Raw genomic sequence first — 22,440 nt, forward strand, 5'->3', positions numbered from 1 at the left:
TCACTTAAATCCCCCTTCAGCTTCCTTTATTCCAAATAAAACAATCCTAGCCTATCCAATCTTCCCTCACAGCTCAAATTCTCCCTTCCTGTCAACACCCCCTAAATCTCCTTTGCACCCACTCTAGTACAAACACATCCATCCTGCAATGTGGTGACCAGAACTGTATGCAGTATTCTAGCTATGGTCTAACTAGTGCTTTATACAGTTCTAATATAATCTCCACAATCTTAAATTCTACGCCTCGGAAATAAAGCCTTCCTAACTACCTTACCTACCTATCCTGCGAACTTCAGGGATCTATGGACATGCAGTCCAATATCCCTCTGCTCCACTACGGTTAAGTACCGACCATTTATTATTGATTTCCTTGTCTTGTTTGCCCTCCCCAAAAGCATTACTTCGGATTTGAGTTCCATTTGCCACTTTTTTGCCCACTTGACCAGTCCACTGATAACTTCCTGTAGTCTACAGCTTTCTTCCTCACAGTCAACGACAAGATCAATTTTGTATCATCTGAAAACTTCAAAAGCGTAGGGGGAATGATTCAGTCTAAATTATCGATAAATACCATGAGAAAGCAAGGGACCTAGTACTGATTCCTACAGAATCCCAATGGAAACAGCCTTCCAGGCACCAAGCCACCCACCCATTGGCTATTAATGCAAGCTGTGAGGAGGACACAAAGAGGCTGCAAAGAGATATAGAAAGGTTAAGTGAATAGGCAAAAAGGTGGCAGATGGAGTATAATGCTGGAAAGTGAGAGGTTATTCAGTTCGGTAATAATAGACTGGCAGAGTATTTTTTTTTAAAAAGGTGTGTAACTTTTAAACGTTGATGTTCAGAGAGAATTGGGTATACTTGTACAAGGATCACAAAGTTAGCATGCAGGTACAGCAAGCAATTAGGAAAGCAAATGGCAAGTTGGCTTTTATTGCAAGGGGACTGGAGAACAAGAACAAGGAAATCTTGCTACAATTGTTTAAGGCTTTGGCGAGACCACACCTGGAGTACTGCACGCAGTCTTGGTCTCCATATCTAAAGGAAGGATATACTGCGCATTGGGTCCTGGGATAAAAGGGTTGTCCTATCATTAGAGCCTGAGTGAATTGGGACTATTGTGTCTGGAGTTTAGAAGAATGAGGGGTGACCTCATTGAAATATTCAAGATTCTGAAGGGGCTTGAGAGGGTAGACACAGAGATTGTTTCCCCTGGCTGGGTAAGCTAGATTATGGGGCACAGCCTCAGGATAAAGGAGTCGATCATTTAGGACTGACATGAGGAGAAATTTCTTCATGCAACGGGCTGTGAATCTTTGGAGTTTCTTTACTCAGAGGGTTGTAGATGCTCTTTCATTGAGTACATTCAAGGCTGAGACAGATAGATTTTGATCTTTCAGGGAATCAAGGGATATGGGGAGCAGGTGGGAAAGTGGAGTTAAGAGAGAAGATCAGTCATGATCATGTTGAATGATGGAGCAGACTTTAAGGCTATATGATCTACTCCTGCTCCTATTATTTATGTTCTTACCTTTGCTTCCTGCCACTGAGCCAATTTTGGATTCAACTCGTCACTTTCCCTGGGATCCCATGGGCTTTTGCTTCTCTGACCAGTCTGTCATGTAGGACCTGATCAAAAGCCTTACTAAAATCCATGCAGACTACACCCAACACACTACCCTCATTGTCCTTCTTGGTTATCTCCTCAAAATGTTCAAGTTAGTCAGACACTACCTCCCCTGCCCAAATCCATGCTGTTTGACCTTGACTGTGTGCTTTCTAAGTAACGATTTATACTGTCTCAGAATTTTTACCAATAAGTTTCCCACTGTCAAGGTTAGGCTGACTGGCCTCTAGTTACTTGGCCTATCCCTTTCTCCCTTTTTGAACAAAGGTACACTGTTAGCAATATTCCAGAACCAGGCCTATAGCCAGAGAGGATAGGAAATTGTTGGTCTGGATCACAGAATAATACAGTGCAGAAGAGGTCCTTCGGCCCATCGAGTCTGCACCGATGCATTAAAGACACCTGACCTGTCTGCCTAATACCATTTGCCAGCAATTGGCCCATAGCCTTGAATGTTATGACGTGCCAAGTGCTCATCCAGGTACTTTTTAAAGGATGTGAGGCAACCTGCCTCTCCCACCCTCCCAGGCAATGCATTCCAGACCATCACTACCCTCTGGGTAAAAAAGTTCTTCCTCAAATCTCCCTTAAAATTCCTGCCCCTCACCTTAAACTTGTGTCCCCTCATAACTGACTCTTCAATTAAGGGGAACAGCTACTCCTTATCCACTCTGTCCATGCCCCTCATCATCTTGTACACCTCGATCAGGTCACCCCTCAGTCTTCACAGCTCCAGCGAAAACAACCCAAGCCTATCCAACCTCTCTTCATAGCTTAAATGTTCCATCCTGGTGAAATAGCAGAGCCTTTGCTATTTCCTTGCTTGTTTTCTTGGCAGCCTGGGATACATTTCATCTACTTTCAAAGATGCTAAACCTCTTAATATATCCCCTCTCACTATGTTTATCCCATCCAATATTTCACACTTCTCCTTAGCTGGAATATCTCTTTTGTGAAGACAGATGCAATGCATTCATTAAGAACCATGCCCATGTCTTCTGCCTTTTGGTCTCTTATAGGCCCTACTCTTTCCTTAGCAGAACAGCAATAGGCATCAGTCAACTGGATGTTACAATGATAACAGCTCGGCCAAGAGGGATGAGCTTTTACTAGTCAAAAAGCTTTCTCTCTCCCCCCCACCCCCGCCTGCACCATTCTTGACTCGTTATATTTATGTTTTGATGACAGAATTTCTTGATGCAATTTTATTCATGTGGTACAACATACCAAAAGCAAATGCATGCAAAGAATCACACAAATATAGTTTTTATGAAAAGTCATCGACCTGAAATGTTAATGTCGTTTCTCTCTCAAATTGCTAGATATCTCCAGCACTTTTTGTTTTTATTTCAGATTTCCAGCATCCACTGTATTTTGGTTTTGAACTCAAATGCCATAAACATTATAAGGAGAATCATTTGCATTACGCTGTCCTGAAATAACAGCAACTTCAATTTCCTTCAGAGAGTTGTATACTCAATGAACCTTAGAGCACTGGCAGAGGTCATTCGGTCCATCATGCCTGATGTCTCTTTGAAAGAGCTATGCAATTTGTCTCTCACCACTCTTTCCCCATTGCCAGTAAATTCTTCATTTTAAAGCATATCTCCAACTCCCTTTTGAAAGTTATTACTGAATTTGCTTTCCTGCACTCGGTTTTACTTAAGATGTGCCACAAACTACAGTCCATTAAATTAAGGTGGATCACAATGTTTTGTTATTGTACATTGCCATGTTCTTAAATTTAATTCCCAAGCCTTTCTGAGTTTTATTTTTAAGTCTACAGCTGACAGGTAGAATAATGGAAACTATTAGGAGGAGTAGATTGGAGAAGTACCTGGATGGGTGCAACTTACAGAGAAGTGTTTAGTATGGATTTAAAATCCTTGTCTGGAAAACCTCTTTGATTCTTTGAGGATGTACAGATAAATGAGATAGCAGAACTCCCCTTGGCATGGCTTATTTGGACTTTGAGAAAGCTTGTAGCAAAACTCTACATGAAAGATTCCTAATTAAATGAATAGTCAGCAATCCAGGATGGAGCACAGGAGTAAATAAGATGGTAGCAGAAATAGAACAGAGTACAAGTGAGTGGCGGAATGTCAAATTGGGGAAGATGCAGAGTCCCGCAAAAAAGTGTTGGACCCTTCTCATTTCTAGACTGCATTAATGGCCCGAATATCAAAACCAAATATAAATTTTGAACATTTGCTGGTGAACACTAAAACAATGACTGCAGTAGAAACAGAGGATGCTGTAAAAAAAATTAAGGTAGGATTAGATGATTGTATAATTGGCAGAGTAATAAATCAAATTTGACATTGACAAATGTCAAGTTTAGAACGCTGGTTAACATATGTACATCATAAGCAAATAATGAATGGCATTGAGCAGTCAGGCTCATACTGAAAAGGATCTAGGGAGAACAGACTTTCAATGTGAAGGAAACAGGGGGTACAAATACTGAGATATATAGCTAAAATATTGGAGCAGAGACCTCGAAGTTATACTGAGGTTTTGCTGTAACTGGTCAGACCACACTTGGGAATTATGTGTTCATTTCAGATAAACGCACTATTAAAAAAAACAGATTGGGAAGGTGCAAAGAGACTCACCCTATATATAAACAGAATGAAGTACATAAGAAATAAATGAAAAATTCAAGGTCTGTATGAAACCCAGATGGAGGGGCTGCAGGCTGGAAAGCCCAGGCTGGGAGTGGGGGTAGCCGGTGGCCAGAGAGGACCAGGCAGTTGAAGCATGGGCTGGAATCCTCGTCCAAGTGCTGGTCAGAATAACAAGGAAGGAAGTATGCAAAAGCAAATCTCCAGAACAAAGCTTTACTTTTTTGGCCAAGAACAAGTGAGAGACACATCCTAGAATCATAAGCAGTTTCAATGTAGTCTTTTTAAAATATGCCCAAATACGGAGGGCTGTACTTGGATTCACTGTCTTCCTGTAATAACATTCAACATTACATGTAAGATTTGTATTTTTAAATAGGATTATCTTCGTTGTTTCTCGGTTTGATTATCTAAACAGCTGCAGCACTTTGACGAACCTTGTGTGTATCCATTTCACTTTTTAACTTGTTTTGGGCCCATTTCACCTTGATGATGTTGGAGTTGATGTCTTCCTTCAGTTTTTCAACATCTCTGTTGAGTTTTGTGGCTTCGCCTTCCTGCAACCATTGAAACAAAAATTAAAGCATGTAGCTTTGAATAAAAGGTTTGCAAATAAAAAAAAAAATCAAAAGGTACAAGAGGAGCTGAGGTTTCACATCCTTAACTACTAAGTCTTTTGCATGTTTACTGTATTTCTTCTCCAATGAAAAACATTTATTTCAAAACTAAGCTGTTGACATTTTTATAGAATTAAGTTACTTTATCTCTTTGCACATTGCCTCTCCTTTGGCCTCTCTCTAACCAGCTTGAATTAGCTGTTAGGAAACATATAAGCAAGAAGAAAATTTGCTTCTAATCTTCCTTAACTCTATTACAAAAGTGCTTCCATTTAAAAATTTTTTTTTTTTTTTTTGAGGACCTGTGTTTTGAAACTGAAAAGATTCCATGGACTTATTTTACAAAATTCACTGAAAAGACACTTGAGATATTGTTTGAAAACAACCTTTGCTGGAAATCAGGTGCATTAAGCTCAGTAAACAACAGAAATCTTGGTGACCTGGGGAGGATGTTTCAGAGAAGTAACATGTTCAGATTTATACTGGTCAGGAGGTTCTAACCATCTGTTTCGGGTTTCGCTTCTGAGGTGTTGTTTTGGTCCAGTTGGGCGTGGACTTTTATCGAAAAGCAGTTGAAGATCAACCTGCCAAGGACTAAACCTCCCCAGCTCATTTTTCCGGTACCTAAGAGACCCTGAGAGGTCCAGTGTGTCAACCCCTCTTTCCTCCTGTCTTGGAAAAAACCCTGCCTATTCAGTGTGATAACCGAAACCCTTACTGCCACTGAGAAGCTGGAAAAAACGTGCCAGATGAATTTGACGCTGCCTGAAAGGAACTGCTCCAGATAAGATCCCAGTGACCTGCCTACATGTACCCGAATGCCAGACCAAAAGGGACAACTGATAACCTTCCCTATCTTCTCTTTTTTTCCCCCTTCAAGAATTCACAAGTATTTGGCCAAAGTTTTTTTTTGTCTTTTTCTTTTAAAAAAAACTCAGCAGAGGTCTGTTAAAACGGAGTGTGTGAATGTGTGTTTGTGAGGGATTTTAAAAGGGAACTTTCATATTTCAATCTGTGTGTTAATGCTTTGCTTCGTTACTGGATAAGTCTTGTTTTATCATAAACTAATAATTTTGTCGTTTATTCAAGAAACCTGGTTGGTATATTTTATTCTGGGATAAAGAGTATAGTATATGATTGACCGAATCAGTAACCGAGTAAAAGTTTAAAAAAATATATGTTGTGACCTGTGGAGAAGTGGGACTAGAAAAAACAGTGCACTCCTCTCACCTTGGTCGTATCAACTCTGCAGTAAAGCACCAGTCTCTAAGCAACAGCTTTATCCAAATAATGCAGCACAAATTTGCATAATTTGTTTGACTAGAGTTGGTAGCACTGATAAAGACATTACTATTTAACAATTCAAATATACTGACTAGTGAGCTGAGCAAGATGATATCTCCGCCTCTAAAATGATTTCAATTCCTGACTTAGATAATTTCAATCTACAACTTTATGTAATTTACTGCTCTATGTTTAGTATTGGATACATGCTCTGTCTGCTTTTCATGCATAGATTTATAGAAGGACTTCAAAATCAAATGCAACTTACTGCACAGGTTCTTAAGCCCTAAACTGTTTTACGTCTCCGAAAAAAACTAACTCAATAGCCATACCTTGCACCTAAATTACCTAGAGTGCATGAAATGGCTGTATGTGCGTTTGTTTGCCTTGATTCTCACAATAATTGTAATGTCTCTTCAATACAGTTTGAAGTAATCTGGCAAACAGTATGTTGCTACCATTCTACCTAAAGTTTCAGCACTGAGAAAGCATTCTTAGCGGCTCTGCCACATTAGTTCTCAACAGTTTATTTCTCTGTACTTTCCAAAACAAATTGGTAACATCTTTAAAATAGTGAAGAGAAATGCAATTCAATTAAGTCAAGCATTTTCCAGGAATAGCACCAGTGACTTCCAACCTAGTTATTGGAGTAGTGAAACTGGTTTAAATTTATGGCATTTTGGCAGCAAAAGAAGTGTCCTAATAAGGGGTACGCAGTTAACTGATGTCATTCAAAATGAATGGATGATGCTTACGTGAGTCAATTTTGTTATGATCCTACTTTTTTTGGGGGGGGAAATCTGCAGTGTGTCTTTAAGTCAAAGAACAAAGAAAATTACAGCACAGGAACAGGCCCTTCGGCCCTCCAAGCCTACGCCGATCCAGATCCTCTATCTGAACCTGTCACCTATTTTCTAAGGGTCTGTATCTCTTTACTTCCTGCCCATTCATGTATCTGTCCAGATACATCTTAAAAGACGCTATCATGCCCGCGTCTACCACCTCCGCTGGCAACGCGTTCCAGGCACCCATCACCCTCTGCGTAAAGAACATTCCACACATATCCCCCCTAAACTTTTCCCCTTTCACTTTGAACTCGTGTCCCCTAGTAATTGAATCCCCCACCCTGGGAAAAAGCTTCTTGCTATCCAACCTGTCTATACCTCTCATGATTTTGTACACATCAATCAGGTCCCCCCTCAACCTCCGTCTTTCTAATGAAAATAATCCTAATCTACTGAACCTCTCTTCATAGCTAGAAAGTCAGCAAAGGATCAGTACTGCTTTAAGAACAAGCAAGCCTCAGGAGTTACAGAAGGTTCATTCTGGTTGCCATTGGATACAACCATACAGAGTGGGAACCAAATAGCTTAAAATGTGCATCCTGGTTGCCTTGGATACAGCCACTCAGAGACGAAGGTTAAATATACAATGTTGAGATTAATTTTTGAAACTAGCTGAAAAACTGGCTTTTAAGACACAGACCGTCTGTCAGCATGTACTGAAGGAAAATAGGAGAGCTCTCCCTCTGTCTGTTTAAACCCTATTTATTATACTCTCAAGAATTCTGAAAAGTCAAGCCAGATTAATTTCTTAAAAGAAAACAACCAATTACTTTAACTATTGAACTGTAATTGCTGAATTCATTGCTGGAGAAGAGGAGCATCACTTCAACTGCTGAAGTAGACTCCTGACTGTCCGAATGTTGAAGAACCTTTTTTTTGCCATCGGACGGCAGCGAGGACTTAAAGCAACATTGGAAGATTTTGCTTTATTAGGAGTGCAGGTCTGCAAGGACTTAATTACTTTTTTCTTTAAATGTTGTTTACATCTTAGTCGTGTTTAAGAATTTAGTTTTCTCTAATAAACAGTTAATTTGTTGATCTAAAGACACCTGGTTTGGTTCGCTTCATTCGGGGGTTAATAGATGGTTCAATTCGGCTGTGGTTTTCTTTAATTTGGAAAGTTTAAAGTGATATGTTAGGTGATCTGTGGGGGGACAGGACTGAATTGACAGTGTGTTTCTCCCACCGCAATTAGAATCATATATTTTGATTGGGGGCTTTGTCTTGAACAGTCGGTCATAACAATTTCTAAGCACAAAGTGAAAACAGCTGCCAGTAAAAGGCATGCATAACAAAGTTCCGAATACATTTAGGATGAAGTCAGCATTCTACACTTCCCTTAAGAAAAATACTTTTTATTTTAAAGCACATCCAAGTTCATTTAGAACAACCTTCTCCCCCAACACCCCACCAGCTGGTTAGGTAATCCTACAAAGTAAGCAGTACTGACAGAGTATGGCATCATGATGATGATCACCCAGGAGAGGGAAAAGGAGGAAAACCATGACATTACACAACTGGTTTAAAAGTTTAATAATGAATCTCACCCCTGGGATGGCTCAACTGGTAAATGCAATGCGTGGTGCAGTTGAGTGAGGTATGAGAGCTATCCAGATCGGGATGTTCCCAAGTTCCAAATGTTATCTGTTCTGAGTTAGCTGATCTTTGCCAGCACAATTAGAAAGGGGTGGGGGAAGAGAGATAGACAGAATTGGGTCACAAAAAGCCTCAGTAACAAACACACATACATAGAAAGCCATGATTCCTGTTCTTATTAGCTATGCAGCTACTCCTGCTGGAGGATGTCAGTCAGTTCGACTACAATGGCTCTCACAGATGAATACTTATTGTCCAGTTCACACATGAAGAACATCCAGTTGTGGAAAAAATCCTGTATGTGCAACCATACTTCAGCAAAGTTGTCAACTTCAGGAAAGAAAGATCTCTCCTGACGAGCAGAGTTAAGTAAGAAAGTAAGAGGAAAACTGGCATCAGGATTTCTACTAATGGCTTATTACAGCTCTATACACAATCTCATTGCATTACTGAGATAAATTACCTTTGCTTCATAGAGCTGTTGTAATCTTGCTTTCTCTTGTGTGACCTGTTTGGTCTTAATTGTCAATTTCTCCAGTTCTCTGTTTGCATCCCTTAATTTTTTTTCAATTCCTTCCTTCTCTTTTCGGAGGTCAAGGGCTTCTTTCTCTCCTCGCACATACTTCATTACCATAGCTTCTTTTTCCTGACGGGCCTCCTCACATTTTTTGTTACTCTAAAAAGTAACAACCAATTAATTTCCCTGGTCCACTTAAAAAAAAACTGATGTAGGCAACAAGTTGTGAATAAGTGTCCATTTACACCATGTGTCGAAGATAAAATAATATGAATTAAGCTTGCAGACAAATACAATCCCACAAAAATTACCCAAGTCTTCAGTGAAATGACGACACACAGATTTATTGAACGTCTTACTACATTTTAATACAAGTACCGTACCAGCTGTACAATCTCTTGGGCTGTGCTTTTTTCCTTTTCTTGTATACTAAATGGCCTAACACAAAGACAGCTGCAATGAAGACAGATATCTCACTGACCCTTGTGGTTATGGAAACATGGGCGATTTTAGAGAAATAGTATTGAGGAAAAATTAATAAAATAAAATTTAACTTGCCCTAATGCACACTCCAACAACCTTAACTCAGCAAGTAATAGCAAACTGTGGATTTCATCATCTCCTTTGAAGTGAAGTGTTCAATGACGATGAGATTGGGTTTATCAGATCACAGTCAAGCTTCCCTTGTAAACTTTTGACATGCTCTTCAAAGCATTGAAGATAACAAGCTGTCCATAACCAGTGGCAAAATGAATGGCCAGTTAATGTTTTTGACATAATTGGTTGAGGAAGGAATATTGGCCAGAACACCAACAAAATTCCCAACTTCCCTTGAAATAGTGCCACAGGGTCTTCAACATTCATCTGGCCAGGCAGATGGATCTTTGGTTTCATGTCTCATCGTCCACTTTAACACCAATGTAAAATAGATTTGAATATACACTTACATAGCAATAACTTCAGAGTTAGGTTCTGATCTGACACAAAATGCACTAAACCGTTTCACATGACCTGACTTGCCACATGTAAGGTATAACATCAGCATGGTATGAAACCTGAATTAAAATGTATTCACGAGCCTCAAGATATCCTGGGTGTTTTATGAACTTACTGTGGAGTTATGCTTTCAAAAACATAGTCGAAAGTGGACACATCCAACCACTTGCCATGGGAGTAAATTTCTGCCTATTTATGCAAATACTCATACAAAAAAACTCTCACCTCGCAATCAGATTGCAATTTGCAGCCAGATACTCCTCACAACTTAACACAAGAACACAGGACTTGGGAGCAGGAGTAAGCCAATTGGCCTTTCAAGCCTGCTTTGCCATTTGATAAGATCATGGTTGATTTGATTGTAGTCTCAACTCCACCTTCCTGTCTGTCCCCCATAACTCCTGACTCCCTTGTCTATCAAAAATCTATCGAACTTAGCCTCGAATAAATTCAATGCTCCAACCTCCACTGCTTTCTGGTGAAGAGAATTCCACAGACTAATGACAGTCAGCGAAAAAATTCCTCCTCATCTCCTTCTTAAAAGGAAGACCTCTAAAACTGTGTCCCCTAGTTCTCGTCTTTCCCCCACAAGGAAACATCCTCCGCTCTATCAAGTCCCCTCAGGAATTTATGTATCAATATGATCACTCTCATTCTTCTAAACTCCAATTGGTTAAGGCCCGACCTGTTCAACATTTCTTCATAAAATAAGCCCTTAATTCCCAGAATGAGTCGAGTGAACCTTCTCTGAACTGCTTCTAATGCAATGCATCCTTTTCCAAATAAAGAGGCCAAAACTATACACAATACTCCAGATGTGGTCTCACCAAGGCCATGTCCAGCTGCAGTAAAAGGTCCCTACTTTTATACTTGATTCCCCTTGCAATAAACGCCAACATTCCATTTGCTTTCCTAATCACTTCTTCGGAACTAGCAAATATTAGAAATGTCAAAGGTTATATGCAAATGAGGCGGGGGTGGGGCAAGAGATAACAAAGGAGAAGGTGTAGATAGCTGACCAAAAGGTCATGGAACAAAGGCAAACAATATGTTAATGGTGTGTTGAAAGACAAAGCATTAGTGCAAATAGGGTGTTAACGGACTGAAGGTTGAACAGCAGCAAATACAAACATGAAAAAAAAAGTGGGTAAGCAAACTGAACAAACTACAATGAAATGAAATAAACATGAAAAAAAAGTTGTAAAAAAGAAAAAAAGAAAAAATTACTAAAAATAAAAGTAAAATGGGGGGCCCCGTCATGCTCTGAAATGATTGAACTCAATGTTCAGTCCGGCAGGCTGTAGTGTGCCTAATCGGTAAATGAGATGCTGTTCCTTGAGCTTGCGTTGATGTTCACTGGAAGATTGCAGCAATCCCAGGACAGAGATGTGAGCATGAGAGCAGGGGGGGGGGGGGGGGAAGTCTTGAAATGGCAAGCAACCGGAAGCTCAGGGTCCTGCTTGCGGACTGAGCGGAGGTGTTCCGCAAAGCGGTCACCCAGTCTGCGTTTGGTCTCCCCAATGTAGAGGAGACCACATTGCGAGCAGCGAATACAGTATACTACATTGAAAGAAGTACAAGTAAATTGCTGCTTCACCTGAAAGGAGTGTTTGGGGTCTGGGATAGTGAGGAGAGAGGAGGTAAATGGGCAGGTATTACACCTCCTGCGATTGCAGGGGAAGGTGCCATGGGATGGGGACGAGGTGGCGGGGGTAATGGAGGAGTGGACCAGGGTGTCGCGGAGGAAATGATCCCTTCGGAATGCCGACAGGGGAAGGGAGGGAAAGATGCGTTTGGTAGTGGCATCACGCTGGAGGTGGCAAAAATGGCGGAGGATGATCCTTTGGATATGGAGGCTGATGGGGTGGAAAGTGAGGACAAGGGGAACCCTGTCACGGTTCTGGGAGGGAGGGGAAGGGGTGCGGGTACAGGTGCGGGAAATGGGCCGGACACGGTTGAGGGCCCCGTCAACAACAGTGGGCGGGAATCCTCGGTTGAGGAAAAAGGAGGTCATATCAGAAGCACCGTCATGGAAGGTAGCATCATCAGAGCAGATGCGTCGGAGATGGAGAAACTGGGAGAATGGAATGGAGTCCTTACAGGAGGTAGGGTGTGAAGAAGTGTAGTCGAGGTAGCTGTGGGAGTCGGTGGGCTTATAATGGATATTGGTAGACAACCTATCCCCAGAGATGGAGACAGAGAAGTCGAGGAAGGGAAGGGAAGTGTCAGAGATGGACCATGTAAAGGTGAGAGAAGGGTGGAAATTGGAAGCAAAGTTGATAAAGTTTTCCAGTTCGGGGCGGGAGCAGGTAACAGCACCGATACAGTCATCAATGCACCGGAAAAAGAGTTGCGGGGGGGGGACTGGAACAAAGAATGCTCGACATATCCCACAAAAAGACAGGCATAACTAGGACCCATGCAGGTACCCATAGCAACACCTTTTACTTGAATGAAGTGAGTTGAGTTGAAGGAGAAGTTGTTCAATGTGAGAACAAGTTCAGCCAGGCGGAGGAGGGTGGTGGTGGATGGGGACTGGTTGGGCCTCTGCTCAAGGAAGAAGCGGAGAGCCCTTAAACCATCCTTGTGGGGGATGGAGGTGTAGAGCGATTGGACATCCATAGTGAAGAGGCGGCGGTTGGGACCAGGAAACTGGAAATTGTCAAAATGACGTAGGACGTCAGAACAGTCACGGATGTAGGTGGGAAGAGACTGCACCAGCGGAGAAAAGATAGAGTCAAGATAGGAAGAAATGAGTTCAGTGGGGCAGGAGCAGGCTGACTCAATGGGTCTGCCGGGACAGTCCCGTTTGTGGATTTTGGGAAGGAGGTAGAAGCGGGCTGTCCGGGGTTGCAGGACTATGAGGTTGGAAGCTGTAGAGGGAAGATCTCCAGAGGAGATGAGGTCAGTGACAGTCCTTTGGACAGTGGCTTGATGTTCGGTGGTGGGGTCATGGTCCAGAGGGAGGTAGGAAGAAGTGTCTGTGAGTTGGCGTTGAGCTTCTGCAAGGTAGAGGTCGGTACGCCATATAACAACAGCACCACCCTTGTCTGCAGGTTTGATGACCATATCGGAGTTAGACCTAAGAGAACGGAGTACCTCAAGTTCAGAGGGAGACAGGTTAGAGTGAATGAGGGGTGCAGAGAAATTGAGATGACCAATGTCTCGCCGACAGTTTTCAATGAAGAGATCAAGAGCGGGTAAGAAGCCAGGGGGAGGGGTCCAGGTAGAGGGAGAATGCTGGAGGCAGGTGAATGGGTCTGCTGGTTGGGGGGAGGACTCCTGGTCAAAAAAGTGAGCCCGGAGGTGGAGGCGACGGAAGAAGAGCTCAACATCATGCCGAGCGCGAAATTCATTGAGGTGGGGACGTAGGGATAAAACTGAGACCTTTGCTGAGTACAGAACGTCCGAGGGTATAGTGAATACACGGCAAGGGGTCAGATCAAAAGGGGTGGAGTCAGAGGGAAGTGAAGCGGAAGGAGGATCTGGAGCAGCATTCGTCCCCATCAGCTGCTGGAGCTCATGTTCCTTGACATCTGAAAGGAAGAAAAAAAGTTTTTTGTTAATGCGTCGGATGAGACGAAGGATGAAATGAAACTGCGGAGAACAGCTTTGAGATAAGGTGAGGCGGTGCTGCTGGAGAGGGGTTCAGTGTGTGCATGTGGCAGCGCATAGCACTGAGTGTGGATCTCAGGATGCGACGAGAGTAGCAGTCCGAGGAACATTGTATTTCTCGGAGATACCTGTAGTCCTGGGTGTATTCAAAACATGATGGGTGAAACTGCAGTTGGAATCCACGTGGAATAAGTCGGAGCCGGAGACAGTCCTTTGTTATCTCTGGCTCCACCCCCGCCTCACTTGCTGAAAACCTTTGACATTTCTAATATTTGCTAGTTCCGAAGAAGGGTCACTGACCCGAAACGTTAACTCTGCTTCTCTTTCCACAGATGCTGCCAGACCTGCTGAGTGGTTCCAGCATTTCTTGTTTTTATGCCTTTCTAATCTTCCTGCCCAAATGGACAAGTTCCCATTTCCCCACATTTAACTCCGTATCTGCCATATCTCTGCCCTCTCACTTAACCTATTCAGATCCCTTCGGTCCTTTTGACAACTTACTTTCCTTCCTATCTTGGTGTCATCACCAAATTTAGCTACCACACATTCTGTCCCTTCATCTAAGTCATTTATAGGACTCCTGTGGCACCTTCTGGTTACAGCTTGCCAACCTGAAAAAAACGAATGTATCCCTACTCTCTGCTTCCTGTTAGCAAACCAATCCTTTAGCCATGCTAATATGTTACCTGCAAGACCATGTGCTCTTAGATTGTGTAGTAGCCTTTGATGTGACACCTGATCAAAAGCCTTTTGGAAATACAAGTATATCACATATACAGGTTTCCCTTTGTCCATATTGCTTGTTACTTCCTCAAAGAATTCTAATAAATTAATTAAACACGATTTCCCTTTCACAAAAGGATGCTGACTCTGCCTAATTCCATTGCGATTTCTAAATTTCCTGCTATAACCTCCTTAATAATGGATTCTATCATTTTCCCTATGACAGCTGTTAGGCTAAATGGCCTATAGTTTCCTGCTTTCTGTCTCCCTCCTTTCTTGAATAGAGGTGTTACATTTGCTATTTTCCAATCTATTGGGATCCAACCAGAATCAAAGGAATTTTGGAAGATCACCACCAATGCCTCTACTATTACTGCAGCCACTGCTTTGAAGACCCGAGGATGCAGACCATCTGGTCCTGGGGACTTGTCAGCCTTTAGGTCGAATAGTTTTTCCAGCACTTTTTCCCCTGATGATGGTGACTGTTTTAAGTTCATCCCTCCCTTTCATCTGTGCATTTTCAAGTATCTTTGGGAACTTTTAGAAGTCTTCTACAGTGAGGACAGATACAAAATACCTGTTCAATGCCTCTGCCATTTCCTTGTTTTCCATCAATTCCCCAGACTCTCTCTCTCTCTCTCTCTAGAGGACCAACACTTGCTTTCGTTACTCTTTTCCTATTTCAATACTTGTAGAAACTCTTACTGTTTTTATATTACTAGCTAGCTTTCTCTCATATTCTACTTTCCCCCTCTTATTTTTTTTAGTCATTCTTCGTTGGTTCAGAAAATCTTCCAATCTTCTGACCTACCACTGATGTTTGCAGATATGTACAGTGTTTCTTTCAAATGATACAATCCTTAACTTCCTTATTTAGCCACAGATAATACAAACTTCTCAAACAGTCTTTCTTTCTCACTGGGATAAATCTTTGCTTAGAGTTATTAAATATCTCCTTAAAAGACAGTCACTGCATCTCCACTGTCCTACCTTTTAACCGAGTTTCCCAGTTCACTTTCGCTAGCTCTGCCTTCATAACTTTATAATTACCTTTATTTAGATTCAAAACACTAATGTTAGACTCACTTCTCCCCTTCAAACTGAAAGTGAAATTCTATCATATTATAATTGCTGTCACCTAGAGGCTCCTTGAGTAATCCTGTCTCATTGCACGTTACTAGGTCTAAAATTGCCTGCTCCCTGGTTGCCAGTTGCCAACTGCACTTCACATATTATCACTTTTAGACCAGTAGTGATTTACAACTCCAGCCTTAAGTTTGGATGTTAATTTACACTGGTATGAAACAAAAAGTCGTCATATCCTTGCAACAAACGTAACTTGATCCACTTACATTAGGCTACTTAAGTTCACACGAAAACTAGAGTATGCAAAAAAAAAATCACTTCAAACACTCTCTCTCCTTCATAGTTAGTTTGAAATCGAACTACAAAGCTCATGAAATTAACTTTTAAATAATTTGAGCTCTGGTAAGGAGAACTAGAACACAGTATATGCCATCAGCAGTAGCAGCAGTCCTACGTTTTAAGCATTTAGAATGCAGTGGTGAAATGAGACTTCCACAGTATACTGAACAATTTCTCATTAGCAACGGGATTCCTTTTTTAAAAATTCATTTCATGGGATGTGGGCGACGCTGGCCAGGCCAGCATTTATTGCCCATCCTTAATTGCCCTCGAGAAGGTGGTAGTGAGCTGCCTTCTTGAACCGCTGCAGTCCATTTGAGGTAGGTATACCCACAGCGCTGTTAGGAAGGGATTTCCAGGATTTTGACCCAGCGACAGTGAAGGAACGGCGATATAGTTCCAAGTCAGGATGGTGTGTGACTTGGAGGGGAACTTGCAGGTGGTGATGTTCCCATCTATTTTCTGCCCTTGGCCTTCTAGTTGGTTGAGATCACGGGTTTGGAAGGTGCTGTCTAAGGAGCCTTGGTGCATTGCTGCAGTGCATCTTGTAGGTGGTACACACTGCTGCCACTGTGCGTCGGTGGTGGAGGGAGTGAATGTTTGTAGATGGGGTGCCAATCAAGCGGGCTGCTTTGTCCTGGATGCTGTCGAGCTTCTTGAGTGTTGTTGGAGCTACATCAATCCAGGCAAGTGGAGAGTATTCCATCACACTCCTGACTTGTGCCTTGCAGATGGCGGACAGGCTTTGGGGAGTCAGGAAGTGAGTTACTCGCCGCAGGATTCCTAGCCTCTGACCTGCTCTAGTAGCCATGGTATTTATATGGCTATTCCAGTTCAGTTTCTGGTCAATGGTAACCCCTAGGATGTTGATAGTGGGGGATTCAGTGATGGTAATGCTGTTGAATGTCATGGGGAGATGGTTAGATTCTCTCTTGTTGGAGATGGTCATTGCCTGGCACTTGTGTGGTGCGAATGTTACTTGCCACTTATCAGCCCAAGCCTGGATATTGTCCAGATCTTGTTGCATTTCTACACGGACTGCTTCAGTATCTGAGGAGTCATGAATGGTGCTGAACATTGTGCAATCCCCACTTCTAACCTTATGATTGAAGGAAGGTCATTGACGAAGCAGCTGAAGATGGTTGGGCCTAGGACACTACCCTGAGGAACTCCTGCAGTGATGTCCTGGAGCTCAGATGATTGACCTCCAATAACACAACCATCTTCCTTTGCACTAGGTATGACTCCAGCCAGCAGAGGGTTTTCCCCCCGATTCCCATTGACCTCAGTTTTGCTCGGGCTCCTTGATGCCATACTCGGTCAAATGCTGCCTTGATATCAAGGGCAGTCACTCTCACCTCACCTCTTGAGTTTAGCCCTTCTGTCCATGTTTGAACCAAGGCTGTAATGAGGTCAGGAGCTGAGTGGCCCTGGCGGAACCCAAACTGAGCGTTACTGAGCAGGTTATTGCTAAGGAAGTGCTGCTTGATGACACTCTTGATGACACCTTCCATCACTTTACTGAGGATAGAGAGTAGGCTGATGGGGCGGTAATTGTCCGGGTTGGATTTGTTCTGCTTTTTATGTGCAGGACATACCTGGGCAATTTTCCACATTGCAGGGTAGATGCCAGTGTTGTAGCTGTACTGGAACAGCTTGGCTAGGGGCGCGGCAAGTTCTGGAGCACAGATCTTCAGTACTATTGCTGGAATCGTCAGGGCCCACAGCCTTTGCAGTGTCCAGTGTCTTCAGTCATTTCTTGATATCACGCGGAGTGAATCGAATTGGCTGAAGTCTGGCATCTGTGATGCTGGGGACTTCAGGAGGAGGCAGAGATGGATCATCAACTCGGCACTTCTGGCTGAAGATTGTTGCAAATGCTTCAGCCTTATCTTTCGCACTGATGTGCTGGGCTCCCCCATCATTGAGGATGGGGATATTCGTGGAGCCACCTCCTCCAGTTAGTTGTTTAATTGTCCACCACCATTCACGGCTGGATGTGGCAGGACTGCAGAGCTTAGATCTGATCCGTTGGATATGGGATCGCTTAGCTCTGTGTATCACATGCTGCTTACGCAGTTTGGCATGCAGATAGCCCTGTGTTGTAGCTTCACCAGGTTGACACTTCATTTTGAGGTATGCCTGGTGCTGCTCCTGGCATGCCCTCCTGCACTCTCCATTGAACCAGGGTTGGTCTCCTGGCTTGATGGTAATGGTAGAGTGGGGGATATGCCGGGCCATGAGGTTACAGATTGTGGTTAAGTACAATTCTGCTGCTGCTGATGGCCCACAGCGCCTCATGGATGCCCAGTTTTGCATTGCTAGATCTGTTCAACATCTATCCCATTTAGCACGGTGATAGTGCCACACAACACGATGGACGGTATCCTCAATGTGAAGGCGGGACTTCGTCTCCGCAAGGACTGTGCGGTGGTCACTCCTACCAATACAGTCATGGACAGAAGCATCTGCAGCAGGCAGATTGGTGAGGACGAGGTCAAGTATGTTTTTCCCTCGTGTTGGTTCCCCCACCACCTGCCGCAGACCCAGTGTAGCAGCTATGTCCTTTAGGACTCGGCCAGTAGTGGTGCTAACGAGCCACTCTTGGCGATGGACATTGAAGTCCCCCACCCAGAGTACATTTTGTGCAATTGCCACAGTAGTGCTTCGTCCAAGTGGTGTTCAACATGGTGGAGTACTGAGTCATAAGCTGAGGGAGGGCAGTAGGTGGTCATCAGTAGGAGGTTACCTTGCCCATGTTTGACCTAATGCCATGAGACCTCATGGGGTCCGGAGTCTTATCTCCTATTAGAAGCTACATCTCAAGGTATATTTCATATTAATCAGATATGATTTGCAAAACAGCACATTTTTCTTTTGGTTGCAAATCTTTCTTAAAATTACCTACAAAAAAGGATTATTTCGATTCAGACTGTATTGATACAATTGATGAATTTAAGGAAGGTGGGACAAAGGAAGAAGTCCAAGCACAGTCAAGTTCATTATACTGAACATTTTCATCAAACTTTATCAAATTGTTTCAAACTCAACAGATCAATCCAGAACGCAAGATCTGATGAAAGGTTATCGACTTGAAACATTAACTCTGCTTCTCTCTCCAGACACTACTGGATCCGCTGGGTATTTTCTGCATTTCTGTTTTTATTTCAGATTTCCAGCATGCACAGCATTTTGCTTTTGGAATCTAGAAAGCACTCATTTCACTGATTGGAGGGTGTTCAGTTGGGCCCATGACCAAGCAAAATTCAGAAAGAGATCGGAGGGTGTGGAGAAACGGATGGCACGAGAAAGAAAGGGAAAAAACTTCCTGACAGGATCAAGCAAAACAAAAAATATCCCAAAAGCAATATCATTCCTAAAGAAAAACCCAAAATACAATCAACAAGTTAAACATATTTTGTAAGGATTCTTACTTGTTCTATACGAAAAGTTACATTCCTTTGCAATTGGTGAATGGCATTTTTGGCAGCAGCATCTTGAGAGATCAAACGCTCCTTTGTCATTTTTATTTCCTTCATAAGATTTTCAACTTCAGCTTCCAACTGCAACAAATGAGTGAATCCATAATGAGTAGGTAATTCCTCTGTTGGAGTTATGTAAGTTTGCAACCTAATTAAAAAGTTTGAACTACAAGTAAATGGGGATCAATAAACAGCTCTCAATTGTACTGTAGCTTACAGTCCCTCCTAGGTATGTACAATTTTACATATTTATTTTGTATGCTTATTTCCCCATTATAAACTCCTATATCCACATTTAGAATACAATCTACCTATGTAATCTTGTCTGCAGGTAGTCTTTTGGCAGTTATGGTACTATGGTACTGCCAATTACAGCATGACAATTTACATAAGCAGTTTATAAACAAAGTTATAATAGGTCACCAGAGTACACATTTTACAGAACTTTCTGGAGTCCCAATTATCAAACTGTCAATTTCATTAATAAAACCAATAAGTGCTGGAAATACCCAGCAGGTCTGGCAGCATCTGTGGAGGGACAAGCAAAGTTAACGTTTCATTTCAGATTTCAAGTTTCTGCAGTATTTTGCTTTTATTTTAGTGGTCAATTTTATTCGACATCTATCCTCGTTCGTTGCCATTTATCGCAGGTAAGGCTATCTCTGATCACTTCCTTATATCACTCTCCATCCACCTCTCCCCTCCATGCCCCAAACCTACCTCATTCTGTATCAGTCCCTGGCACAATCTATCTCCCAATTCACTTAAAAATGCACTTTCAAAATCCCAGAACTCTAGCCTTTGGCCCTCCATTCATGACAACAATTCTGAAGTTTCTGATTTGTTCAACTGCACCCTGATCTCTACCCTTGATGCCCTAGTCCCCAGTAAAACTATTACTCTCCCTCACCCTGGCTGCTTCCCCCGTACAGCCCTCATCTCTGCTCCCTTAAGTCAAAAGGGCGCAGACTTGATCAGATGTGGCAGACAATTAGATTAGCCAAGTACCAACAGATCTGGCTGGACCACATGAAACACAACTGGGACCTGCTTTTGTCTGCTGTTACGACCAAGGCGGGAGTAATGCACTGTTTATTCAGTCCCACTACTCCACAGGGCACAGCAAATTAGTAAAGTTTCCCACCTACCGGAAATTAGCCAAATTAAACACCATTTATTCCCAGAATAAAGCAAACCAAATCAGGTTTCTTTAAACAAATTAACTATTTATTAATAAACCAATTTTAAACGATAATGAAATAAACCTCTATGTATGAACAGATTTTATAACTTCTTATTCTTCCTAACCCTCATGCACACACACACACATTCAAAACCTAACTGTTAACTGGTTTTTAAAATGATGTTCTAAATTAGAGCTGTTTCTTAGGAATAATAAAACAACAGGGTTGTAAGTCCTGGTGAGTTATTTCTGGTTCGGTGAGGTGTCCCAGAGTCGAAGAGTCAGATGTTACTCAAAAGTCTCCAGGTGAAATTAATGAACAGTCTGTGGTGGGTAGGTGTTCAAGGCAATTCGGCTGCAGCAGGTGTCACACAGATCTCCCAGCAAAAGGTTGCAGTGACAGGTCTACTTAGATTTCGAAGTAGCAGTCCAAAAGCAGAAACTTTCCTGAGGTTTCAGGATCTTTCAAACACAACAAAAAAAGGCAACAGGATTCACTTTTGAGGCAGACTGGAGACAACAGGAATCTTTCCACCCTGAAAATGCAAGGATTCCCATCAGCAAAGGAGCCTTTCTCAAATGCAAGATTCCTTTTTTTCCCCAAAAGAGACAAACATTTCACTCAGGGAGAGTTCTTTTCCTGGTCTGCAAATGCCAGATTTCCAGCTGCAACTGGTCTTTTACTTTCTTTCAGAGAGAAGTCTCTCTCTGGTTTCCATAAACAGGTTCCAGCCTAAACTGAAACAAAAACAAGAAATGCTGGATTCACTCAGCAGGTCTGGCAGCATCTGTAGAAAGAGAAGCAGAGTTAACGTTTCGGGTCAGTGACCCGAGAAGGGTCACTGACCCGAAACGTTAACTCTGCTTCTCTTTCTACAGATGCTGCCAGACCTGCTGAGTGAATCCAGCATTTCTTGTTTTTGTTTCAGATTTCCAGCATCCGCAGTATTTTGCTTTTATTCCAGCCTAAACTGGTTGTTTCTTGCAAAAGAGAAACTAAAAACTCCCCAGCAGCCAGTCATTTGACCTTCAGTTCTCTCTGCTGAGTGGCTTGGAAAAACAGATTGCCTTGCAATTGCCCCACCCAGTTCAGCATTCACTGTTCAGAAAAATCTTTTTTCTCAGTCTTAAAGGCACAAAGACAGCTTTTGTGACACAGCCACAGCTGCTCATTTTTCCAGGATCATCCTGAAATGCAAATATAACACACAGCTTCTTTTCTCTGCTGCAAACTATCTTCTTAAACCCCTCTGCCCTGACCCATCCACCCTCAGCTCCAACACTAAGTGTGAGAAGCTCACAGACTTCTATATCACCTAGATCAAGATGACCCGATCAGCTGCTCTGTCACTTCCCTCCCCTCTTCTAGCCCACCAGGCCAAACCTCATCTAAAGCTCCCCCCGCCGTAGCCCTGAACTCACATCTTTCACTAGTTTCCCTCCCATCTCCCCTCTCTGTGCTCATCTCGTCCACGAGTTCCACTTCCTGCTCTCTCAATCCTATTCCCACTAAACTGCGAACCACCCAACTTCCCCTCCTGGTCCACGTGTTAGCCGATATGGTTAACTGTTACCTCTCTTCAGGTGTTGTCCCCCTCTCCGTCCAATCAGCGGTCAGTATCATTGGCAATGGCTTCTCTTCCTGCTCCCACACTGTTACCTCTGGTGTCCTCCCAAGGATTTGTCCTTGGCTCCCTTCTATTTCTCATCTACATGCTAACCCCCTGGCGACATCATCCGAAAGCACAGCTTTAGTTTTCACAAGTACTCTACCTCACCACCACCACCTCTCTAGACGCCACCGCTGTTGCTAAATTATCAGATCGCTTCTCCATCATCCAGTACTGGATGAGCAGAAATTTCCTTCAATTACATATTGGGAAGATTAAAGCCATTGTTTTACCCA

General features: G+C 42.7%; 1 protein-coding gene across 3 annotated transcripts in view; it reads right to left on the minus strand.

Moving 5' to 3' along the window:
* The window catches only part of ccdc186 (coiled-coil domain-containing protein 186), a 130,478-nt gene that overhangs the window by 63,822 nt on the left and 44,216 nt on the right, over positions 1-22,440 (minus strand). For all 3 annotated transcript variants that reach the window (XM_068052950.1, XM_068052951.1, XM_068052949.1), the window contains exons 4-6: positions 19,304-19,432; positions 9,057-9,269; positions 4,689-4,808 (exon numbers count right to left, since the gene is read on the minus strand). In XM_068052950.1, coding sequence (XP_067909051.1) covers positions 4,689-4,808; positions 9,057-9,269; positions 19,304-19,432 — 462 coding nt within the window. The remainder of the gene's footprint in view (positions 1-4,688; positions 4,809-9,056; positions 9,270-19,303; positions 19,433-22,440) is intronic.

The sequence above is a fragment of the Heterodontus francisci genome, chromosome 20 (assembly GCF_036365525.1).
Source record: "Heterodontus francisci isolate sHetFra1 chromosome 20, sHetFra1.hap1, whole genome shotgun sequence".
NCBI lineage: Eukaryota > Metazoa > Chordata > Chondrichthyes > Heterodontiformes > Heterodontidae > Heterodontus > Heterodontus francisci.